Source organism: Vidua chalybeata, chromosome 3 (genome assembly GCF_026979565.1).
Source record: "Vidua chalybeata isolate OUT-0048 chromosome 3, bVidCha1 merged haplotype, whole genome shotgun sequence".
NCBI lineage: Eukaryota > Metazoa > Chordata > Aves > Passeriformes > Viduidae > Vidua > Vidua chalybeata.
In genome coordinates this window covers 15,543,489-15,563,903 of record NC_071532.1, presented here as the reverse complement: position 1 = coordinate 15,563,903, position 20,415 = coordinate 15,543,489, and the positions used below count along the sequence as shown (strand labels likewise).

Here is a 20,415-nt window from a genome sequence, read left to right as displayed (position 1 = left end):
GAGAAAATATAATTTTTGCTATTTTCTGTGATAAAGAAAGGAAGTGAAGAAAGCTATTTTTCTATCAGTAAGAAAGCCAGGATTCCTGGTGTTTTGGCTACTGATTCTTATTGGTTCACTTGGACATTTTCAAGCTGTCCTCTGAATCGTAAAGGTCAAAAATTTATATCAAGAAAGAAACATAAATAGTTTGCTGAACTTGCCTGTCAGTGGGCAGGAGATGACTCTTAGCTCTGTATTTTATTACTACTGTGTCCAGATCAGCCACACACATTTCTACCACAGCCCTTGAGAACATGTCCCACGTGGCTTACCCAAGGCACAGGTCCAGGACACTGGGCACTAAATATCTGAGAGCTCTCAAAAAACAGCAACGTGGCAAAAATGACACTTTATTGCAGCTGACTGATACCTGTAGCCCCAGAGACAGAGAGAAATTGATGGAAACACCAGAGTGGCATACAGGGCACAAAGAAAACATTTTATTTGGCCAGTCTCTGTGGATGGACAAAAAAATAAACTGATAAATGAAAATATCTCCATTTGATGAAAAGTTACCCCTTGGCCCTGAACCAGTTCAAAAGCTAGGCTAGCTTTATTGCACGATCACAGAAAATTATCAGTCAGATTGGAAAAGTTTGCTTACTGTTTTGGCAAAGTGCTCAAAATGGTATCAGATCATGTTTTCTTCCTGACATGCATTCACACTCTGCCTGTCTCAAAAACTAAATAAGCAAATAAGGTAACAAATAAGGTATATAAATATAAGCAAATAAGGTAACGATCCTCCGAGAAATTTCACAAACTGATGGTACCCTCTTCCTCATCAAAATACAAGATTTCAACTGCTGTAATAAAATAGTCACTGTGACAGTAGTGACCCCATGGCATTCCCTGAGTTATATTCACTAAAAACAATGTCCTAAAGTCTATTTAAATATAATACTAGAGAAAGAATAAATTGTGAATATTTTGAAACAAAATGGAATAAAATAATAAAATCTTGCAACAAATCTGCTTGCTGCCTGCACACAATCAGATCTGCTAGTTGAAGAGCAAACCAAACGTTTTCCTTCTTTCAGCAAAGCTGAACCAGCTCTCTTAACCCAAGGATGAAATTTTTCTGCCATTTTTCAGAACTTTTAAAGTGCTGGCTGAGTCCACTTGCTGGACTCGAGGTCACACCAGAAGAGCCATTCTGCTTGCCATGAGCTAGCAGGGTGGAAGAGACATGGCACAGGGATACCCACATCTGACAGGCACCTCCCCTTCCCTGTTGGACACACCTGCCTCCACTTGCTGTGCATGTTGCAGGAGTTATGTGCTTTAAGCTGGGCTGGAGTTCAGCAGTCATGTGTGCCAAATTTTGTTCTGGATAAGTCATAAATCAACTCTGGCAAGCACGGATATCAAGACTTTGTGTTGAAATTTTGGCTGGTCCTCAAAGAAACAAGCAGCTTAAAATGCCATGAGTTCCTATATGTGACTGATACATATTTTAAAGCAGTTCTACATTGCAAAAATTCCTTACAGAAACCTTTGGTTCCAAGGTATTTCAAATATTAATTGAAATATTCTCTTAATAGAGAACCTAAAAAAGCAGAAGGCTATCTGCTAGTTTAAATAATTCTTAAAAATTATAAGACTGTATTAGGTATGCCTGCCACAAAATTAATGGATCCACAGTAGCACTTATACTCTAAATTTAAAAATTCCTTAATTACCCACAGATTTTCAGTATGTTGAACAGTATGTGTTAGAAAAAGCAACTGAGTTCAGACAAAACTTTCTATCATAGCCTTTGCTTTAAAAAAAAAAAAAAAAGCAATTAAGTAAAGAGATTGATAGTGAAATATAACATACTCCAATTGTTCATCTTATGATCAGACATTACCTGATAGGAGCATACTCATTTAAGAGAGCAAAACTTTTTCAGCTGCCAAGAATATGCACACACAAAAGGAAATGCTGACTGCTTCAATGAATTTAATGGTTCATCTTCTAGTCTCAGAAGGTGACAATCTTCAAGAGCATCTACCATGGTCATTGCCACACTGTAAGAATACTAATTAGAGAGGAGTCTGCCTGAACTCTAAATCTGTATTTTCTTCATTTGGATGTTTGAGCAAGATCCCAGTTACAAGCTTTGCTTGTTTTCCATGATAATTGAAATTTCAATGATAAAAGCTATAGTTTCTCTTGAGCAGAAAGCTTTCGCACACTCTGACTCACCTGCAATTCAGAGCTACCACATGACTTCCACTGAAATGTCAAATCAGAACGATGCAAAATTAGCTTACTGTTATCTTTTTCTAGATGAGGACTATGCTCCCTGTAAGAGTATGTGATCTCATTACACGAGTCCCATGTCTACAAGATTTTCTGAATGAATTATCACTGATTAAGGTGTAATGTAGCATGCAAACTGCCAGAGGCATCTGAAAAGCTCTGTTGTCAGTTGATGCATAATTTCCTTCAGTATTCAAAACAAAAGTAAGATCAGGTGGGCAGCAAAGATGCTTTCTTCACATGCAGAAATATTTTACTACATCTCTCCTCTCTACCATATTACTGCTGCCTAGAGTAGTTCATAACTCATTTTCCACAAAGATGTCTAGCCTATCCTTCTGCCATCCCCTTTCACTTTCCTCCCCCTACACTTCCTGAGCCATCAGCTTTCAAATGGAAACTATTGCAACACCTTGCCTATACTCTCTTTTCAGCTAAAAATCACTGTTCCATGATTTCTCAGAAATCAGTGCTAGTGCTCCATCTCAGATTCCTGACCTGTCAGCACTGCATGGGCAGACAAAAACCACACAACTCTCACACTGTGCAGCTGCAAGGCTGTGTGCAGCATGTGTCTATGGAGGCAGAGGGAGAGGAGCTGAGGCAGATCACTGCCGTTTTTCGATACTTTGGAAACAAGTGACAATATTCTACAAGCTGTTGTGATAATATGAGCAAATGACAGGCACATATAACAAGCTCACAGATAAGGGACTGCATTTTCTATTAACCACTTGAAATGTTCTCCAGTTGTAACAGAAGAGAAACTCTGTCAGGGAGAAAATAATGTAAGTTGCAAGAGTATCTACAGCAAATGATAGATATTGTTATATATTCCTACATATAGCAAACAGAGCATGTTGCTATGCCACTCAAGCAATGTCTTCTGATGTGCATTTTGGAATAGTGCTAATGTCATGACTGCAAAACTAGGGCTGTTGTTCTCAGGCACAACAGCAGAAAAGCACTGGACAGTGTCTCATCTGAAGGGACCTGACATTTTATTGCCCAAGCCAGGGGTCAGCATGGCATTCAAAAGCACAAATTCAATTTCTGTATTGATAAAAAATTAAGATTATTTGTACATTGGGATGATTGTACATACTGTGCATGTATGGATAAAATACATAAAAAAGCAGCTCAGTAAATAATCTTCCAAATTAGATTACAGAGATAAACTCTCTTTAGATTATCCTCATCAATATATATGAGAGCTGTAAAATCTTTCTGTAGCAGAAATTCAGGTTACTAAATCCTCAAAAAAAAAAAAAAAAGCCTGTCATTGCTGGCTGTGTTTCCTACTAGGCTAGCTTTCAGCTATAGCAGACTTGAAATACAGTAGAGAGCTTTCATTTCTAAAAATCCCTTTGCTACACTAACATCTTTTCAAATTTATCAGCATATTTTAATATCCAGTAATTCCACCTAATTACTTACAGAGCCCTGGCAGAGGTTCTGAGAGGGCAGCTGCAGCAAACTCCTATCCCTCATGCCCAGGGGCAATGCAGGACACACCAAAGAGAGAACACCCACCTGCACATCCAACAGCTTCATCATTCAAACCATGTCACAGATGAATGGAGTATGAGAACCCAAGCAGACCTGAAATGGCCCAAGAAAGCTCACTATCACAATTAGCATTTCTTTAAAAGATAGATCTTTCCAACAGAACCCTCATGGACAACAGACTTCCAAAAGACAGCTATGATAATGTATTTTCCCAAGAATTCATATTCCTGCTTTCTTAATGCATGAAAATGGCAGCCAATACCAAATTTTTTCAATACTGAAATTTCAAGGCAATGCTTCAGGCAATTTTTAATATTTTTTGGTGTATTTAAAACATTGCCGGAGTGTCTCTATCTGTTCTGTCTGTTTCATTGAGAAACAGGTATAAAGAGTACCAGGATGCAACATCTCCTTCAACTGATAAAAAAAGTGTGATTTTTAGTCAGTTGTATGCATTTTGCTTTGTCTTTTATATCTAAACGTGGTTTTCTCCTAGTATGTATCATCCTAAGACAAAGCATTTTGTGTGACCTAATAAGATCAGTGTACAGCAAATTCCTGTATACTAAGTAAGATTATTAAAGAAAAACCCTTTCTTGAATCCGACATCTCCTTTAGCACGAGGAATTCTAATTTTCCCTGATTACGCAGATGTTTTTCTCCTGAATTTCCATCCTAGCATGGCAGCAGCCAGCAGCTGCTCTCCTGTCTGGAACATGTTGCTTTGAATGCAGCCTCTAGTGAAATATACACATGAAATCTGATGCAAATAGAATCTTGAGATATAAGGAGTCATAAAGGAGATTTGATGAGCTTTAACTGCAGCCAAACGATACACAAGGAACATACTCTGCAATAACATGTACCTCGTATGGATCCTATTTGCTTCCCCATGATAAAGTAGCAACTTAAGCTGTGAAAATTACTGCCATCCATCTCACCCCATGCATTCACATGCTTGGGAGGCATAAGTGAATATGCAGCTACGTGTTTTGCAAACAAAATACTTCTCCCAAGTTGAAAAACAGAGTAATGCGTTTCACAAGAAATGATCAGGTAATGCATGAAGGCTTGGCATGAGTCCAGCCCATCAAAGCCCATCAACCCCGCTTCACACTGAACTCTTCTGCTTTGTAGGCCAGAATCAGATCCACAGTACAAAGATCCAACAACTCTGAAGTCAAAAGGGCAGAATTTATTCCTTAACTCAAAATTTTCTTTGTTATATGCTACAAAGGCACGTCCTTTTGCTATTTTTCTGTGCACTGACAGTATTTGTTCTGTCCTCCCCCAGGATCTCACTGATGTCACAGTGTGTTTATATGAAGCTTGATGTGTGAGGACCACATGGGCACATGCCCTATAATGCAGATTTATAAGTGTGTATATATAGGTTAATTGAACTAGAATAAACTCCAGTCCTCCAGCAGCAGTACATACCCATGAGGAAATTGTATGTTCTGCAAAACAGTGCTTGTGACTTCTAAAAACTATTCTGTTAAATTTTCCTTTTTATGTCAGGATATTTTTTTAAATACTTCCTTGAAATATGAGACATATTTGCATTACTTATGTCACTTTTCCTTTTTTCTATATTATCAGTTCTTTATACACTTCTATCATATTTCTATTTGCATGATATCTCTTTAAATCTGATAGTTCTTTCACTCATTTGTTTTTTTTTAATCTCTAGTATTATCATCAAACTTTCATTTTCTGCCTTTGGTTCCTTTCTTTATCTACTTTGCTATAGAGAGATCATAATCCCACATTATTAACTATCTGACAGTGATATTGAAGAATTTATTGCTGCCTATGTAATAGGAAAATCTAATTATTTTAATAAAGATATTATTGAATCCATCAGGTGAAACCTTGGTCTGATTTTTTTAAGACATTAATTCAGCAGAACTCTTACAGTTGCAGTCTCTGTGACTGATGGTAACGTGGCAGTGTAACATGCTCCTGTAAATCTACAAGCAGGAACAGATTCCAAATTTTTTCCCTAAGAGCCAAACACTACAGTCTCTGCACATCTTTTTGTGAAGCAGAATGAGTTACTGAGACATCATATATATTCAGAGGTCCAGAGACTGGACCTCCCGTTTTCATTTGTCAAATGGGATGGAAACTTAAAACTGGTTTTGCCCTGAACAAGTAACAAGATATTTACAAAATTAAAGAAATAAAAGAACACTTCCGCCAAGCCACAATTTCTCACACTAATGGCCTGCCTGTATTATCACTGCTTTCAAAATGAAAGGTACACAGCACAACACCTACTTTTATATTAGTCTCCATGCACTGTTCTCTTGTGTTAGATGAACAATCTCTATGGATGTTTTCACCAAAGTTTCTCAAACACTAACCATGTGGGGAAGCTTATTATTCCCATTTTACAAATGAGAAGACTGTAGAACTAACATTTTGTGTGATCCCACAACTCAAGAAAACCGTGACTTGTTTGCCTCTCATGCAAGCACTGCCCAGAGCGTGCCTGCAGTGCACAACCTGCACCTGGCCAGCTCAGGGACCCTGGGATGGCATCCACTCTGCAGATTGGTACTGAGATGGCTGGCACATACAAATCCTGAAACTACGCACAGATCCATAAATATCTTTTGTAAATGAAAGAAGCACCTGTTTAATCAGTAGACAAACTGCACAAGTAAGCAGCAAATGCCAGTCCTGTTTAGTATCTTTATCAAACCTGGGCGAGGGGATTGAGTGCACCCTCAGTAATTCTGCAGATGACACTAAGCTGGGGGGAAGTGTTGATCTCCTGGAGAGCAGGAGGGCTCTGCAGAAGGACCAATGGGCTGAGGACAGTGCTGTGATGTAAATAAGGTAAAGTTCCACATCCTGCACTGGAGTCACAACAACGCCAGGCAGTGCTACAGTCTGGGGGCAGAGTGGCTGGTAAGCTGCCCAGCAGAAAAGGGTCAACAGCAGCTGAACATGAGCCAGCAGAGTGCCCAGGTGGCCAAGGAGGCCAATGGCATCGTGGCCTGCATCAGCAATAGTGTGGCCAGCAGAACTAGGGCAGGGATTGTACCCCGTACTCGGCAGTGGTGAGGCCTCACCTTGAAGCACTCAATTCTGGGCCCCTCACTGCAAGAAGGATATTGGGTACTGGAGCGTGTCCAAAGGAGGGCAGTGGAGCTGGTGAAGGAAATAAGTTATATGAGGAGCAGCTGAGGGAGCTGGGGTTGTTTAGCCTGAAGAAAAAGGTGGACCTTATCACTGTCTTACAGCTTCCTGAAAGGGATCTGTAGCCAAGTGGGGACTGGCTTCTTGTCCCAGGCAAGAAGTGACAAGAGACGAGGACATAGCCTCAAGCCGCGCGAGGGAGGTCCAGACTGGAAATCAGGAATTTTTTCACTGAAAGGGTTGTTAAGCATTGCAATGGGCTTCCCAAGGAGGTGGTGGAGCTACCATCCCTGGCAGTGTTCAAGAAACAACTTGACATGGAACTTCACAGAAATATAGTCTATGCTGAGTTGGAAGGAACCCACAAGAATCACCCAGTCCAACTCAGCCCTGCACAGGACACCCCAAGGATCACACCCTGTGCCTCAGAGCATTGTCCAAATACTTCTTGAACTCTGCCAGGCTGGTGCTGTGACCACTTTCCTGGGGAGCATGTTCCAGTGCCCAACCACCCTCTGGGTGAAGAAGCTTTTTCTAATATCCAGCATAAACCTCCCTGACACAGCTTCAGGCCACACACCTTCCTCTTTTGCCTTATTTTCAGGATTCCTGTTCAGCCAAGCCAGGCTTCTTCCTCGCCTGCTTGACTTCTGACATTTGGGAATTGCCTGTTCCTTAAGAGGTGATGTTTGAAAAGTGATCAGCACTGATGGACTCCAGCACCTGCAAAAAAAAATTTCCAAGGCAACGTTACTGACTAATTCCTTGAGCATCCTGAAATCTGCTTCCCTCAAGTCCAGAGTATAGGTTTTGCTGTCATTTTTCCTCCTGTCAACAGGGATTTTAAACTCAATTGCTTCACAGTTGCTGTGGCAAAGACAGCCACCAATCTCCACTTCACTCTGTTGTGATACTGTTTAGTTGGTATGCTGGTGTTCAACCAAAAGTTAGACACAATACTCTTGGAGGCTTTTTCCAACCTTAATGATTCTGTTATTCTAACAGAAAATGAATGGAAGGTAAGGAACGACCCACTTCACATCTAATTACTCTTTTGGTGGAATTCCCAGAGAAGGGAGAAAGCATGGGCAAACCATAGAGAGATATTAAGTCAAGAGCCTGTAAGTTTCAGCACTACCAAGACCTGAAGAAGTTCATGTAGCCACCTTTGAAAGTATCAGGGCCTGGGCATAGCACCAAAAATTGAAATTCAAATAACGCAATAAGGAAAAACTATTTACTACTTTTTCTTCTTCTGTGGATGAAGAGACACATAAAGCAAAGAAATCTACATTAAAAATAAGGCTAATTAATTTGTGAGAGGGGAGAAAAAACAAAACAAAACAAAAATAGACTCAGACTTCATTACCCTGACAGCTTTTACATTGATGTACATAGAAAAAATGGCAGACAGAGCTACAATGGTTTCCTCAGGATCGCTGAGGGACCTGGCAAACTGGCAGTAATATCACCAGGACAGGTTGTCCCTGACAGTTAGCAGGCATAGTGATTCAGCACAGACTGTCAATTAAAATCTTTATATCACATTTTCTATCATCATAGCAGCAGGCCAGAATTGATATCCAACATTAAAGACTGAAAAAAGGGTTTTAATTATTCTGAATTAACAGAGAGATACTGTTTATAAAAGATTTATTAAAAGCCTTCAAACAGAAAACTGGGGGAGAAAAAGGGATGGAAAAAACACTGTTCCACTTTAACTTGCTCAGTGCTTTTTATGGATTTGGAAATATATATCATATGAAAATATTTCAGTTCTTGTATGCTGATACCACATCTAGGACATTTTGGGTGTTGTTTAGTGTAAATAAATAGTAGTTCCCTTTGAGGAGCAGTAAGTGCCCTCAAATACTGGATGGGCCAGTATTTGAGAGACTGGTATGGGACTTTGAACTCTATACTCATCATCCCCAGCTCAGACCTCAAAGCCTGATGCCCAGTTCCCCACAGGTACAGAAACACAAGGGATGACCTCAGGACCCAGTGGCTGAGAAAAAGAAAAGGTTGTTCCTAAAATGTCCCCTGAAAATAGTGTCTCCCAAAGGCAGCAATACTAGCAAGATCAGGCTCAGCAAGCACATGCAAACCTCCCAAGGCCAAAGCAACAAAGAGCCACCATTCCAGGTCTCTGTATATGGGCAGGACTAACCCTGAGCAGGCAAAGGGAACAGAAAAAGGCAATTTTCCCCCAGGTATGACAGGAAACTTTCAAAATCAGCTTTGGATAATTAAGGGTGGGCTGTGATTCTTCACTGCTCATTGGACTCAAGAAGGATATAGACACTGGCATGATACCTGCAAGGAATGAGAGAGAAGAGGATGCAAGTGGAGAAGATAAAATCATTGCCAAAAATGCCTCTCCTGGGTCCTTATCCCCCCAGGTGCATGTAGCTGCATTGCAGGGTACAGAAGCTATAAGCTTTCTGAAGCTAGGAAATGTATGGTGTTGAACATTTACATTTGGTAAGTGGAGGAGAGAAACAGAAGAGTGACTTCCCAGCACTCACTGGGCTTGTTTAAATTGCTTTTCACCAGCACTATCAGCTGAACAGATCTGTGCTAAGACACAAGCAAAAGCTATTAGGATAATAGCATGTATATGCACTTCAGAGTGGTACTGGAAAGTATTGGAATAGGGATTAACATCAATATGGAGATATACAGAAAAAAGGAAGGAAAAAATAGGTGGATGTATTCAGAAGAATGAGTGGAAATACAAAGTTCAGGAGGGAGCAGTTTTCTAGCGCACAACTGCACAGATCAGCAAGTTAGATGGTACCCAAACAAAATATCCAGCACTGAAATTAACAATCAGTAAAAATAGCCCAGCAGAAAGATGGAGATTCATTGAAACATAACACATTATCATAAGCAATTATTAAGTTAATTTTTTAAGGATATCAAGAAGTATCTTTTTATAAAGTATATCTTTATATACTTCATATGCTTTATAATAGGAAGAACTGAAGAATCTGTTCAGAAATCAGTACAGTGACATATGAATAATGTTTGTGGAGTTCAAGGACCTTCTCTAAGTAGTCCAGGAAAAAACAAACAAACAAACAAAAACAACAACAGCCATTCTTCAATAAAAAAAATCATAACTTTTGAAAATTTTACCTTCTGGTTGTTATTTTTTAATCAACTAATGAAACAATACCAAGAAATTAGTTGAATTAAAGCTGTAACAAAACTCCAGACCAAATGGGATGAACTATTCAAAATTTCATTTTTGCAACATTAATACCTCTCTAGTGGTAAGTTTAAGGCTCAGGAGAGAAAACACTACAAAGCCATCCAACAATCCAACATACTGCACTAAACATTAAACAGAATATTTGACAGAGTGTTATATAGAAGCAGGAAGAAGTATAAGTGCAGTAATGTACTGCACCAAGGTATGGGTAATCAGTTACAGGAGTTAAATAAATCTAGCACATTTCTACACACACCTCATTACAGAAGTACTTTCTAGAAAACTGACAGAACCCAATACAATGTAAAAAAAACCCCAAATAAAGCCCCAGCTGACATGCAAAAAAAAGGAAGCAGAAAGACATCATGTCTTAAACCCTTAAAATATATTTCTTAGTATTTCCAGTCTATTCACAATTTAATTCAGCTTTGAAACAGACCTTTAACATTAAGGTCTTTGTTAGCACATATGTTATTTAGTATGTGTCAGCACCTTTGGTACATAAAAATCACTGTGCATTATGTTTTACCACATATTTCACAGCTCTTTGTTCCTTCCACCACAAATAGAACTGTGTTTTTGAAAACTCTCTAGACACATGCTGCACTTTTTGCAATCTCTTTTCTACAAAGAATTGCTCTCAAACTAGGTAGCACTCTCTCGAACATGTACTAAATACAAGAATGTTGGGACACACTCAGTAGTTATTTATGTCCAATACTCTTTTTTTTCAGTCTGGTAAGTAAATCATTCTTCACCTGAAAGTACATAAAGGCAACTATATTGGTTCATGCTGAAAGCAGAAAAACAGCACAGAAAATAATAAATAGCAGAAAGAGGGTATTTAAATAGGCAGACAAAGTATGCTATTTACATTAAAGCAGGGAAACATGATCCCATTTTAGCAGAACCTACAGAACAGTAGTACTGTGCTCTGCCCAAAGGCTTAGGATCTTATATTGACTGAATGATACAATAAAATATGACATTTTGGCCAAAATAATAAAATTTCAACCACACAGTGAAACAAACAGATGGCAGTCAGGAAAATATCACAAACTGAATCTCAACAGTTGCAGCATTTTTTTCAAGAAAAGCAGGGTGATTAAAGACTAAACAGAGAGATGACCAAACAATGTCCTTCTTCATTAAGGTGGCATCATTTCAAATGTATTCTACTGACCACAGTACATTACTCAATAGGGGTATTCCAGTTTTAGTACATCATAAATGATTTTTGAATTGGTATTTTAACGAGGTACCTTACAGCTGGCCTCTGCAATCAATGGGAAAATCAGATTTGCACAATGAAAATACAATATTTTCTTCTTTTCCCTCATCCCCAAACTGACCCTAAACACTGACACTAACATGATGTTCTAATGGAAAGGAAACTGTGCTATTACAGGAATTTGAAGGATACCAAGAGAAGGTGGGGTGCTTTCGGGATTTATTAGATGTTGCCACTGTAATGCCCTCTCTTTGAAAAAACAGCACATAGTACCATTCCCTGCTGACTCTAAAGCACAGTGAATGTGAGCACAGCTCACAATTATGGCAAACTTTGAAACCTGTCAGTCAGGAAACAAAGCTGCTAATGCAAAACAAAACAGTAGATTTACACCTGGGAACTGAGGCTATAAAATAAGAAATACATTTTCTTTGCTCTCATTAATAAAAATAGTGGGAGAATTAACTACAGGGGATTCTTAGCATATTTACAAGACACTACAGGAGGCTTTTAGCATATTTACAAGCAACAATGTTATAATTTTACAGGCAGAAGTTTAAATACTCTAAAGTCTGTTCTGTCTTTAGTTTCTGTGATTTAAAGCATCTCTAGCCACACCTTAAGATGAAACAGCTCCATGGTCTACTAACTTGTCATGCTCAAAGAGATTTTGATATGAATTCTCCAAAAGCAGCAGGACATTTCAGTTTGGAGTCTCATTTTATTTTATTTTATTCTTTTAAAAGGTGAAAGAAAAAAGCTTATCTAGTGCTTCAAAATAACACCAATTTTTATTTTTAGACTTCCTTTTTGTTTGAAAAAATAAAATGTGCTGACACTAAAGATGTGTGCAGTAGCTCCAGACATGAGACCTGTTAAGCTGCTGAGCCTTACTTCTTTTACAGAGCAAGAGTAAGAAATCAATACATTTTCTATTCTGCTCCTCGGTCTTGGGAAAAGATACCTGGAGGGGAATAGAAGGAATGGAACATATGACAGGAAAGTTCTGTGTCTGCTACATACTTGGTTGGGTGCAAAAACCAAACTGGGCCTGGCCCAAACAGAAATCTGTTTCTGTTCTCCAGTCCTGGGGCAGCCCAGGGCATGGGCTCACTGGACACAGTCACGCTCTGTGGTATCTGTTTTGCAGCCAAACAGAGGTGGAGCTGAGGGGTGTTCAGATGGCAAGACTGGTTACAGCTGCTCTTTGATCACATCCATCTTACATTTTTTTATTTGAAATATAAAACCTAGATTATGTAAATAGTGGTCGCATCACTCCTAAACTTTCTGTTTTAAAGGTTTATGTTAAAATGGTGTCCCTGATCTAAGGAGTGCAGTGTGTGAGCACCATGATATATACAATTCATCTTTGAGACAGACTGAAGGACCAAGCCTGACCGTTTTCCCCACAGGAACAGCACCTACAGGAGGCACAGCAGTCAGCAGCATATGCTCCCTGCCATATTGCAGCCTACGATCTCTTACAACATTGATCTGTGACATGTGACTACAGGCTGTGGATAAAAATCGGTTTCATTCCTCCTCTTTTCCTGTATTTTAACACATTTACTTGCAGCAAGATTTGCACAGGCTTAAAAGGAAAGATAAGAGAGAAGACAGATGCATCTTCACCTGAATTTAAGAATGCAGCTGAGGAATTTTATATAGAAATGTCCCCCAGAGTTCTCCTGGACAGGTACTCATGTCCTAAGTGTAACTTAGCCCACCCACAATCAGTTTCAATTAAAAAAAGAAAAAGCCAGAATTACCAATTGCTTGAATTTGACACTAATTAACACTAACCAAAGCAAAATACTGTAATATATTTTTGGTAGACATTATTATTTTTAATACTTTGTAATGCATTTACATTTTTAATAAAATTCTAGATACATATCTATAAAATTTCCCTCAATTTTTTCATTAATTGTAATAAAAATTCATTATATATTCATGCAATTCTAGGAAACTTACCAATTATTATGGTTGGAGCTGAACTGCAATGTGTAATACTCACAAGATATGTTCATCCAGGATCTAAGTAAATATAATGTCAAAAGAAAACTGAAATTTTCCACATGTGGGTTTCTTTTGTAAAAGCAATACTTCAACCTCTCAGATGCAGTGAGACACCAGAGAAGATAAAATCAGGAAGCAGCTTTGTTATTTTTAGCGTAATTATAGCTCACCCCTGAAGGAAGGTGCTGAAAAAGAAAGGAGCATTTCAGAGGTTAGAAACACGGGAGCTTAAGATAGATCCATTTTCTGGCTTTCATTTTCCCCTAAATTTTAAATACACTCACTTCATTAAATTAAGGCAGAATCAAGTCATGGCACTATACGCGTAGATTATCTGTTTGGGTCTTAGGCTATATGTAGGAAGGAGGGGTTTAGTACCTAATGTTATGACTAAATTAAATACTTGGGTTTCCTGACACCATAAAATCAGCTAACTGAGGCAGGTATCTAACACAGTTGCTCTGATTTCTCTGTGGAAATCCCAGTTAAAGAGCCTAAGATAACTGGGACTGAGATTACATGGCATGTGGGACTCCTGTTCTAACACATGGTTTCATTCACACCCCTACCAAAAGTATTTGTGATTGCAAAATAGGATTTTACCTCTAAAAAACGAGTATACTAGTTTGGGGCTTTTTTTCTGTGTCTGGTACCATTCCTGCTGCTATTGCACCATGGTGGGAGCTGCATTCCTCCACACTTACTTCCTTGTCACTGGTCTGCTTTCCTTTCCTCTTATTAAGTATATGACTGTGTGCTGATCCACAAACCCCAGTAACTCAGAGCTCATGAAAACTGATCCCTTGCAGTGCCTGAACTACCATCATAAATAATTTGGATTTAGACCCTGTTGCAAAGTAACAAGACTGCCAAATATTAAGCTAGCAATTAATTAGCTGAGCTTAAAAGTAGTCATTCTTCAACTTCATAAATTGTAACTAGTAGAAACTGAGTGAAAGTCCACCTCTAATAAGACATATACTACACTGCTATAAATGTAACTGCTTGATACAACTCGAGATGTGCCAGTTAAAGATCCCTGAGTATATAAATTCTGTTATCTGGATTATTTACTATTGTAGGATGTGTCACTTTGGTGCTATTCATATTACTTGCCTTTACTGTGTATATATTTCAGATTCAATGAAAACCCATATTTATGAAATGATTAAGTGATACAGGATCTCTAAGGCCCCTTTCACAGTAAAATACTTTGATAGCATATGGTCTGACATAATTATTTTACTCTATGATTTATTTATATGCTGTAAACTAAAAATATTTAGAAAGTTATCTTATAGATTTGAATAATGGCCTATAAGAATCTGGCATTATTGCTGCTTTATTCAGGAAACTACTATTATACATAGCCTTGTCTCAGATATGTTGCTCCATTTCTATGGCTTTACCATTTTGTATTACTATATCTAGAGCAATTGAGGGATTCATTCAGGTCAATTTCACTTCATTATTTTAATTTTTTTTAGTGCATAAAGCAGCTTGACTCACCTTCCATTTTCATTGGCATTTTTACAGCACAAAATTTGATGCCTACTCTATCAATCTTTACAAGATAGGTAATTTTTTCTCACAATTTGTGTTGCCTTTGAAAAGGTTGCACAAGATTTACTTGCACATATATGGCATGCCAGCCTGAGCCTCAAAAGAGAATTTCATTACTTCAAAAATTGTATGGTTTCAGGAAAACTATCTATGGAACACCATACACTACCATGGGATGCACAGTGCCCCTCAGTCCATCCCACTGGAAAACATAGGAGCCAGCAGAGGTGAAGTGGTGGATTTTCAGACACAGCAGCACATTGGAAATCAGCCCAAACTGAAGCTGTCTCCTTGCAGTCTCCAGGAAGGCATTTTTCAGTATATGCCATGGCACAGGATGCAGTGCATTTACTTGCAAAGTGATGTCAAGAATCATATTGGCAACAAGTAAAACTTGAGCTATACTGATATTCTAATACATTGCAAAATGACTTCTGAAAGTCATTTTCTGAGGTTTTTTTATGACCATTGAAAGCTAACAGTAAACTTCTAGGACATAAAAAAATATGTTCTTAACTTGTTGCAAATGCCTATTGATACCTTGCCACAAAGAATGCTGCCTTTTAAGATTAATTTTAATGCATTCAAATTATATTCAAATTTCTGTAGAAAAGAGTATTGAATTCTACTAACAGTTTTCCTGTCCTGGGGGAATAGGTCCAGAATCTTCTTCATTTCACATCAGGAAAACCATAAAAATTAGAAAAATAGAAGTCAACAGACTGAATACTTAATAGTGGCATAGCACATATGCATTATTTACAAGGCAAAAGAGTTAAGTATTAGAAAAGTTGAAACCAGCTCTTCTACAAAAGAAAGGGATGTTTGAGATAAGATTACATGACTCCAATAATAATCTTTTAGGCATTTTGAATTAAAATTCTATTCAGTAAGAAACACTGTAGATTGCCATATATTTATGAACAGTAGCGAAAAACATCTTTTCAATTTTATCTTTAATAGAGTTGGAATAGGGGGAAAATCAACTTAAATTAACAGAATTGAAGAAATGAGTAAAGGCTTGCAGATTCAAATTCTTTTGTTTCTAAAACCTGATTAGAAAAATATGTAATAAAAAATTACCACAAAATTGCAAATATCGTGTGAAAAAGACCACCACTGTTTTATGAGATTTGAACCTGTCTCATTGGTCTTTGAGCAGGCACTCTCAAAACCACATGACCTCTCCAGTGGAAGGGAGAGAATTAGAGTTTCCACACACAGAATTTGACCCACTGTGTTGTTGCAGCACAAGAACATTGTTTCAGTCACTCAAAATGTTTGAGACACAATTCTGTGTCTTAAAGAAGTCACAGAGCAGAAGGGATCTTTGGCATCTCAGGATGAGGCTAAACCGTTGCTTTCGTAAGCTGCTAAAAATGAGCCCATGTAAAGAAACCCCCATGACTACCTACTCTTGCAAGCTAAATGTAAGACCACGTGTTTGGTTCACAGAACCAAATATTTGACAAACAGGCAAAGCCCAGTGGATGTTTAATGTATGTGGTTTAACTCCTCAAAAGGATATAGTGGAGCACATGCATTTTAGAAGACAAAATAGGAGACAGAAGCAGCAAAGAGACCAAACCAGGATGTTCTTCTGAGATGTCTGAAGCCAGACCTGCCCTGCCTGGCAGGGAAAACAGCTACTGAAGAATATTCCAGGTCCTAAGAAATTCAAGTATACATCTACATCTAACTTTCTTGTAAATAAAACAATAATAAATGATATTCTAAAGTGTTGCCCATCATTGCTGCCCTGAAATATGAAGTTATCAGTGTTCTATTACAAAGTATATCTTGGTACATGCTAAGCACTCACCATGCACATTTGTATCTATAGAGTTATTGGCTCTTGGTGTGGCTTTGTGACTTCTAAGAAGCATTTGTTTCTACTGCCCAAAGGCAGCCAATATGCTTTGTCTGCACTTATTCTACCTGAAGTCCAGCACTCCTCAGCCTACAGCACTACCATAAGGCCTGGAACTTACCAACCCATCCCACACAGGATGTCTCAGACAATTACTAGCTGGGTTTTTTTTTTTGGCAACTCTACAGAGACCCCTATTTTAACATAGCATTACCACATCTCGTAAAATAATAAAATCATTAAGGTTGGAAAAGACTATACCCCTGTCACGACATCCTGTTATTTATGATTTCTGTTATTTTCCTGCCTTCATTTTAGATTTTACTCTAGCTGCTCTTTCTGAACCAATTTTCCTTTAACTGGACATTTTAGTACATATCTCATTTGCTTGCAGGCGGCAGGGAAGTGGAGTCAGGAACAGTGCGATTTTTGCTGCTTAAGACAAAAATGTACCCATTTCCAGAGTGGTACTTCTTTTTGCTTTCTTTTTCTTCCTTTCTTTCTTTTCCTTGATTTACTTTCTTTTCAGTCTTTCTTGTATTTGGCAATATTTTTATTCTACTGTACATGTTAAAAGAAATCAGAAACAAAAAGCCAGTTGCAGATTTCTGAAGCCTCCTTTTCCCAGTGTCATCTAGCCTGAATTAATTGTAGACATCTTGATCACTTTCCATTTCCACACATATTTCTGCTTTCTAGTTATTTCCATATTCTCGGTACTGTTTCCTTCTCTTCTGTCAATTCTTTTTCTTTCTCTCTCATCATTGCTTCCGGACACCACCTCATTCAATTCAATACCTCATTCAGCATATTAGAAACAAAAGACATAAACAAGTGGCATTTCCCTCTCAAAAAACACGTCACTTTGACATGCATTTTCATGGTCAATCTAGAGACACTGTGTGAGCAAGGATTACTGACCTTTCTCACATGCATCTTGTTAATGAAAATGATCTGTGGAGAAACCTTTTCTGGGGTATCCAGACCCTTTATGATGATATATGTACAGTGCATTATTCTCAATCCACACTTCTAGATTTTAAGCTTAATGCAGAATGGCTGTGTTTTCAGAGTGGTCATTATTTATACAGAATACCTCGCATTGTTTTGCAGAACCTGAAAGCCTATATTAATTGTCATTAGAAATCCTGTTTAGTATGAAACAATATTGCTGTTCTGGAGGAACAGAATGTTATTCCTTAGGCTTTCAGCACACGTTTTTGGTATAAGAGCATCTTCCTCAGTGGCCCGTCTTCTTTTCCTGGGCTTGTCCTGAAAAACCTACATTCTTTAACCAGCATAGGACCAATGTGAGAAATAATTAAACTTGCTTCCTCAGCATCATATCACTTCCCCAGAAACTCCAACTGATGTCAGCAATACAAGCTTTAAAGGCACCTGAGTAGACTGCTGGCAGTTTTATGAGAAAGAAAAAAAGATTATAAGCAAAAACTTCTCAGCCAGACCTACCTTGTCTGACTGTTTCATATGAAAGCTAAAAAATGTACAAAAACCCTGTCACCATTTCAGCTAATCAAATTCTGTGGTTGCTGGCGTGTGTGTGCACACACTGACCTCTACAATGTCATGACTTTCAGGTTACTCATTGATTTCCAGGAATCAAAAATGTGATGCAAATAAGGAATTGCAAGTCAATTAGCTCTTATCAGGAGCTCGCAGTCTTTGGCAATGGGATGGCACACAGTTCTGCATAACAATTGGAAACAAGTGTTTTCTAGCCAGGTAAATGTCCTCAAAGGCAAGACGTGTCCCCTTTCACAAAAAGAGATGTAGTCAGCAACATGATTAAAGCCTTTGCACATGATACAGGACTGATTTTAACATTTGTCAGCAATTTCAGATGGTAAGAGCCGTCCCTTCTCACTTATCCTATACATGTGACACTAACATATTCACAGTTTCAGACTGCACACAGAAGGAAAGCTTATTCTTTCCTCCTTATTACACTTCAATTCCATCACTGCCAGATAACTGTAATGAATCTATTTGGAGCTCCTTTAAAATTCCTACCATTTACCATATGTTCATTTAATTTTTAAGAGATAGCTATATAGTGCAAGTTGCAATTTTTCGCCAACCGATATATGTCATTAAAATGAATATTCATGTGGCATCACCTACCAGAGTCATTAAAAGGCTTGCAAACACAGCCCACCAGTGCCTCTGGCACTCGTCAGTGATGAACTTTAACTCTCTGTCTGCAAGTGCTAATCTCAGGATAAAACAGAAAAATAAAATATTGGCATCAATTATCAAAGTTTATCAGTTTCATTAGCAACTTAGGATTTTTATAGTACCTCCAGCATGCACTTACCTTTATTACAAGTCATTAAAAAGTTACCCTTGACTGGTCCAAACAAATACAAAACCATTTTAAATACATTATAATTTTTGTGTCTAGATTTCATGAAATCGCCATTATCCAAAAGGAAATATTTTTATAAATTACAGAAATATTAGCATTTATTATCTTAAATCACAGAATCCTAAAATGGCTTGTGTTGGAAGGGACTTTAAAGATCATCTAATTCCAACCAACCTGATATGGGCAGGGACATCTCCCACTAGACCATATTGCTCAAAGCCCCATCCAGCCTGGCCTTGAACACTCCCAGGGAATTCCTACTTCTCTGGGAAACCTGTTCCAGTGCCTCACCATCATCACAGCAGAGAATTTCTTCCTAATATCTAATCTAAATCTACTCTCTGTCAGAGGAAAGCCACTCTCCCTTCTCCTGTCACTACATGCCCTTAGAAAAAGTCCCTGTCTCCCTTTAGATACTGGAAGGCTGCAATGAGATCTTCCCAAGGCAACTTTTCCCCAGGCTGAACAATCCTAGCTCCCTTTGCCTTTCTGCTCCATTCCTCTAATCATCTTTGTGGCCTCCTTTGTTCTTGCTCCACCAGGACCAAGTCCTTCCTGTGCTGGCACCCCAAATCTGGATGCAGAGTTCCAGGTGGGGTCTCACCAGAGCAGAGGGGCAGAATCCCCTCCCTGCCCTGCTGCCCACTCTGCTTTGGATACAGCCCAGGACACGTTTGGCTTTCTGGCCTGTGAGTGCCCATGGTTGGGTCATGTGCAGCCTCTCAGCCACCAGCACCCCAAACTCCTTCTCAATAGGGCTGCTCTCAGCCTGTTCGGGTGAGGTACTGCAAAACCTGTATGTGCAATAAAGGCTCTGTTGCCTTTTCTCTTGTGGAAATTTCTCAGTGCAAAGGCCAATCAAACACCAGTTTGTGTGTGGGAAAAGTGAGAACCAATAGCTTATTAGGAGCTGTGTGATCCAGAGTGTTCTATCCCAGCTTGTCCTTGCACAGGCTAACACACCCTAAGAGCATGTGGAATGAAAAGGTGCTGCCATTCCACACCCACAACATTTCGGGTAAGCCTCATCCCACCTGACCCTGAATGTGTCCAGGGCATCCACCAGCTCCCTGGACAACAATCTCTGCATTTGGCTAAACTATACAAAGAATATGCATAACCTTAAAAACATGGAGTTTACCTTCTTTGTTTTTTCCATATATGCCAGATTCCCTTCA

General features: G+C 38.7%; 1 protein-coding gene and 1 long non-coding RNA gene across 8 annotated transcripts in view; one reads left to right on the top strand and one right to left on the bottom strand.

The window, feature by feature from the left end:
- SMYD3 (SET and MYND domain containing 3) overlaps positions 1–20,415 on the bottom strand; it is a 375,697-nt gene that overhangs the window by 203,897 nt on the left and 151,385 nt on the right. Inside the window, exons 1-2 of one of the 6 annotated variants that reach the window (XM_053937667.1) lie at positions 6,439–6,501; positions 3,823–3,891 (exon numbers count right to left, since the gene is read on the bottom strand). The exons of 3 other annotated variants lie outside the window; for them this stretch is intronic. In XM_053937667.1, the coding sequence (XP_053793642.1) occupies positions 3,823–3,846 (24 nt within the window). In that variant the 5' untranslated portion in view covers positions 3,847–3,891; positions 6,439–6,501. 2 more of the 6 variants (XM_053937680.1, XM_053937681.1) reach the window with 2 other exon arrangements.
- Positions 6,724–10,036, top strand: LOC128785301 (uncharacterized). Of its 2 annotated transcripts, XR_008429816.1 has the most exons (3): positions 6,724–6,869; positions 7,553–7,967; positions 9,927–10,036. It is a non-coding gene; the product is annotated as an uncharacterized LOC128785301 (long non-coding RNA). The 2 variants fall into 2 exon arrangements; XR_008429815.1 differs by having other exon boundaries at positions 7,553–10,036.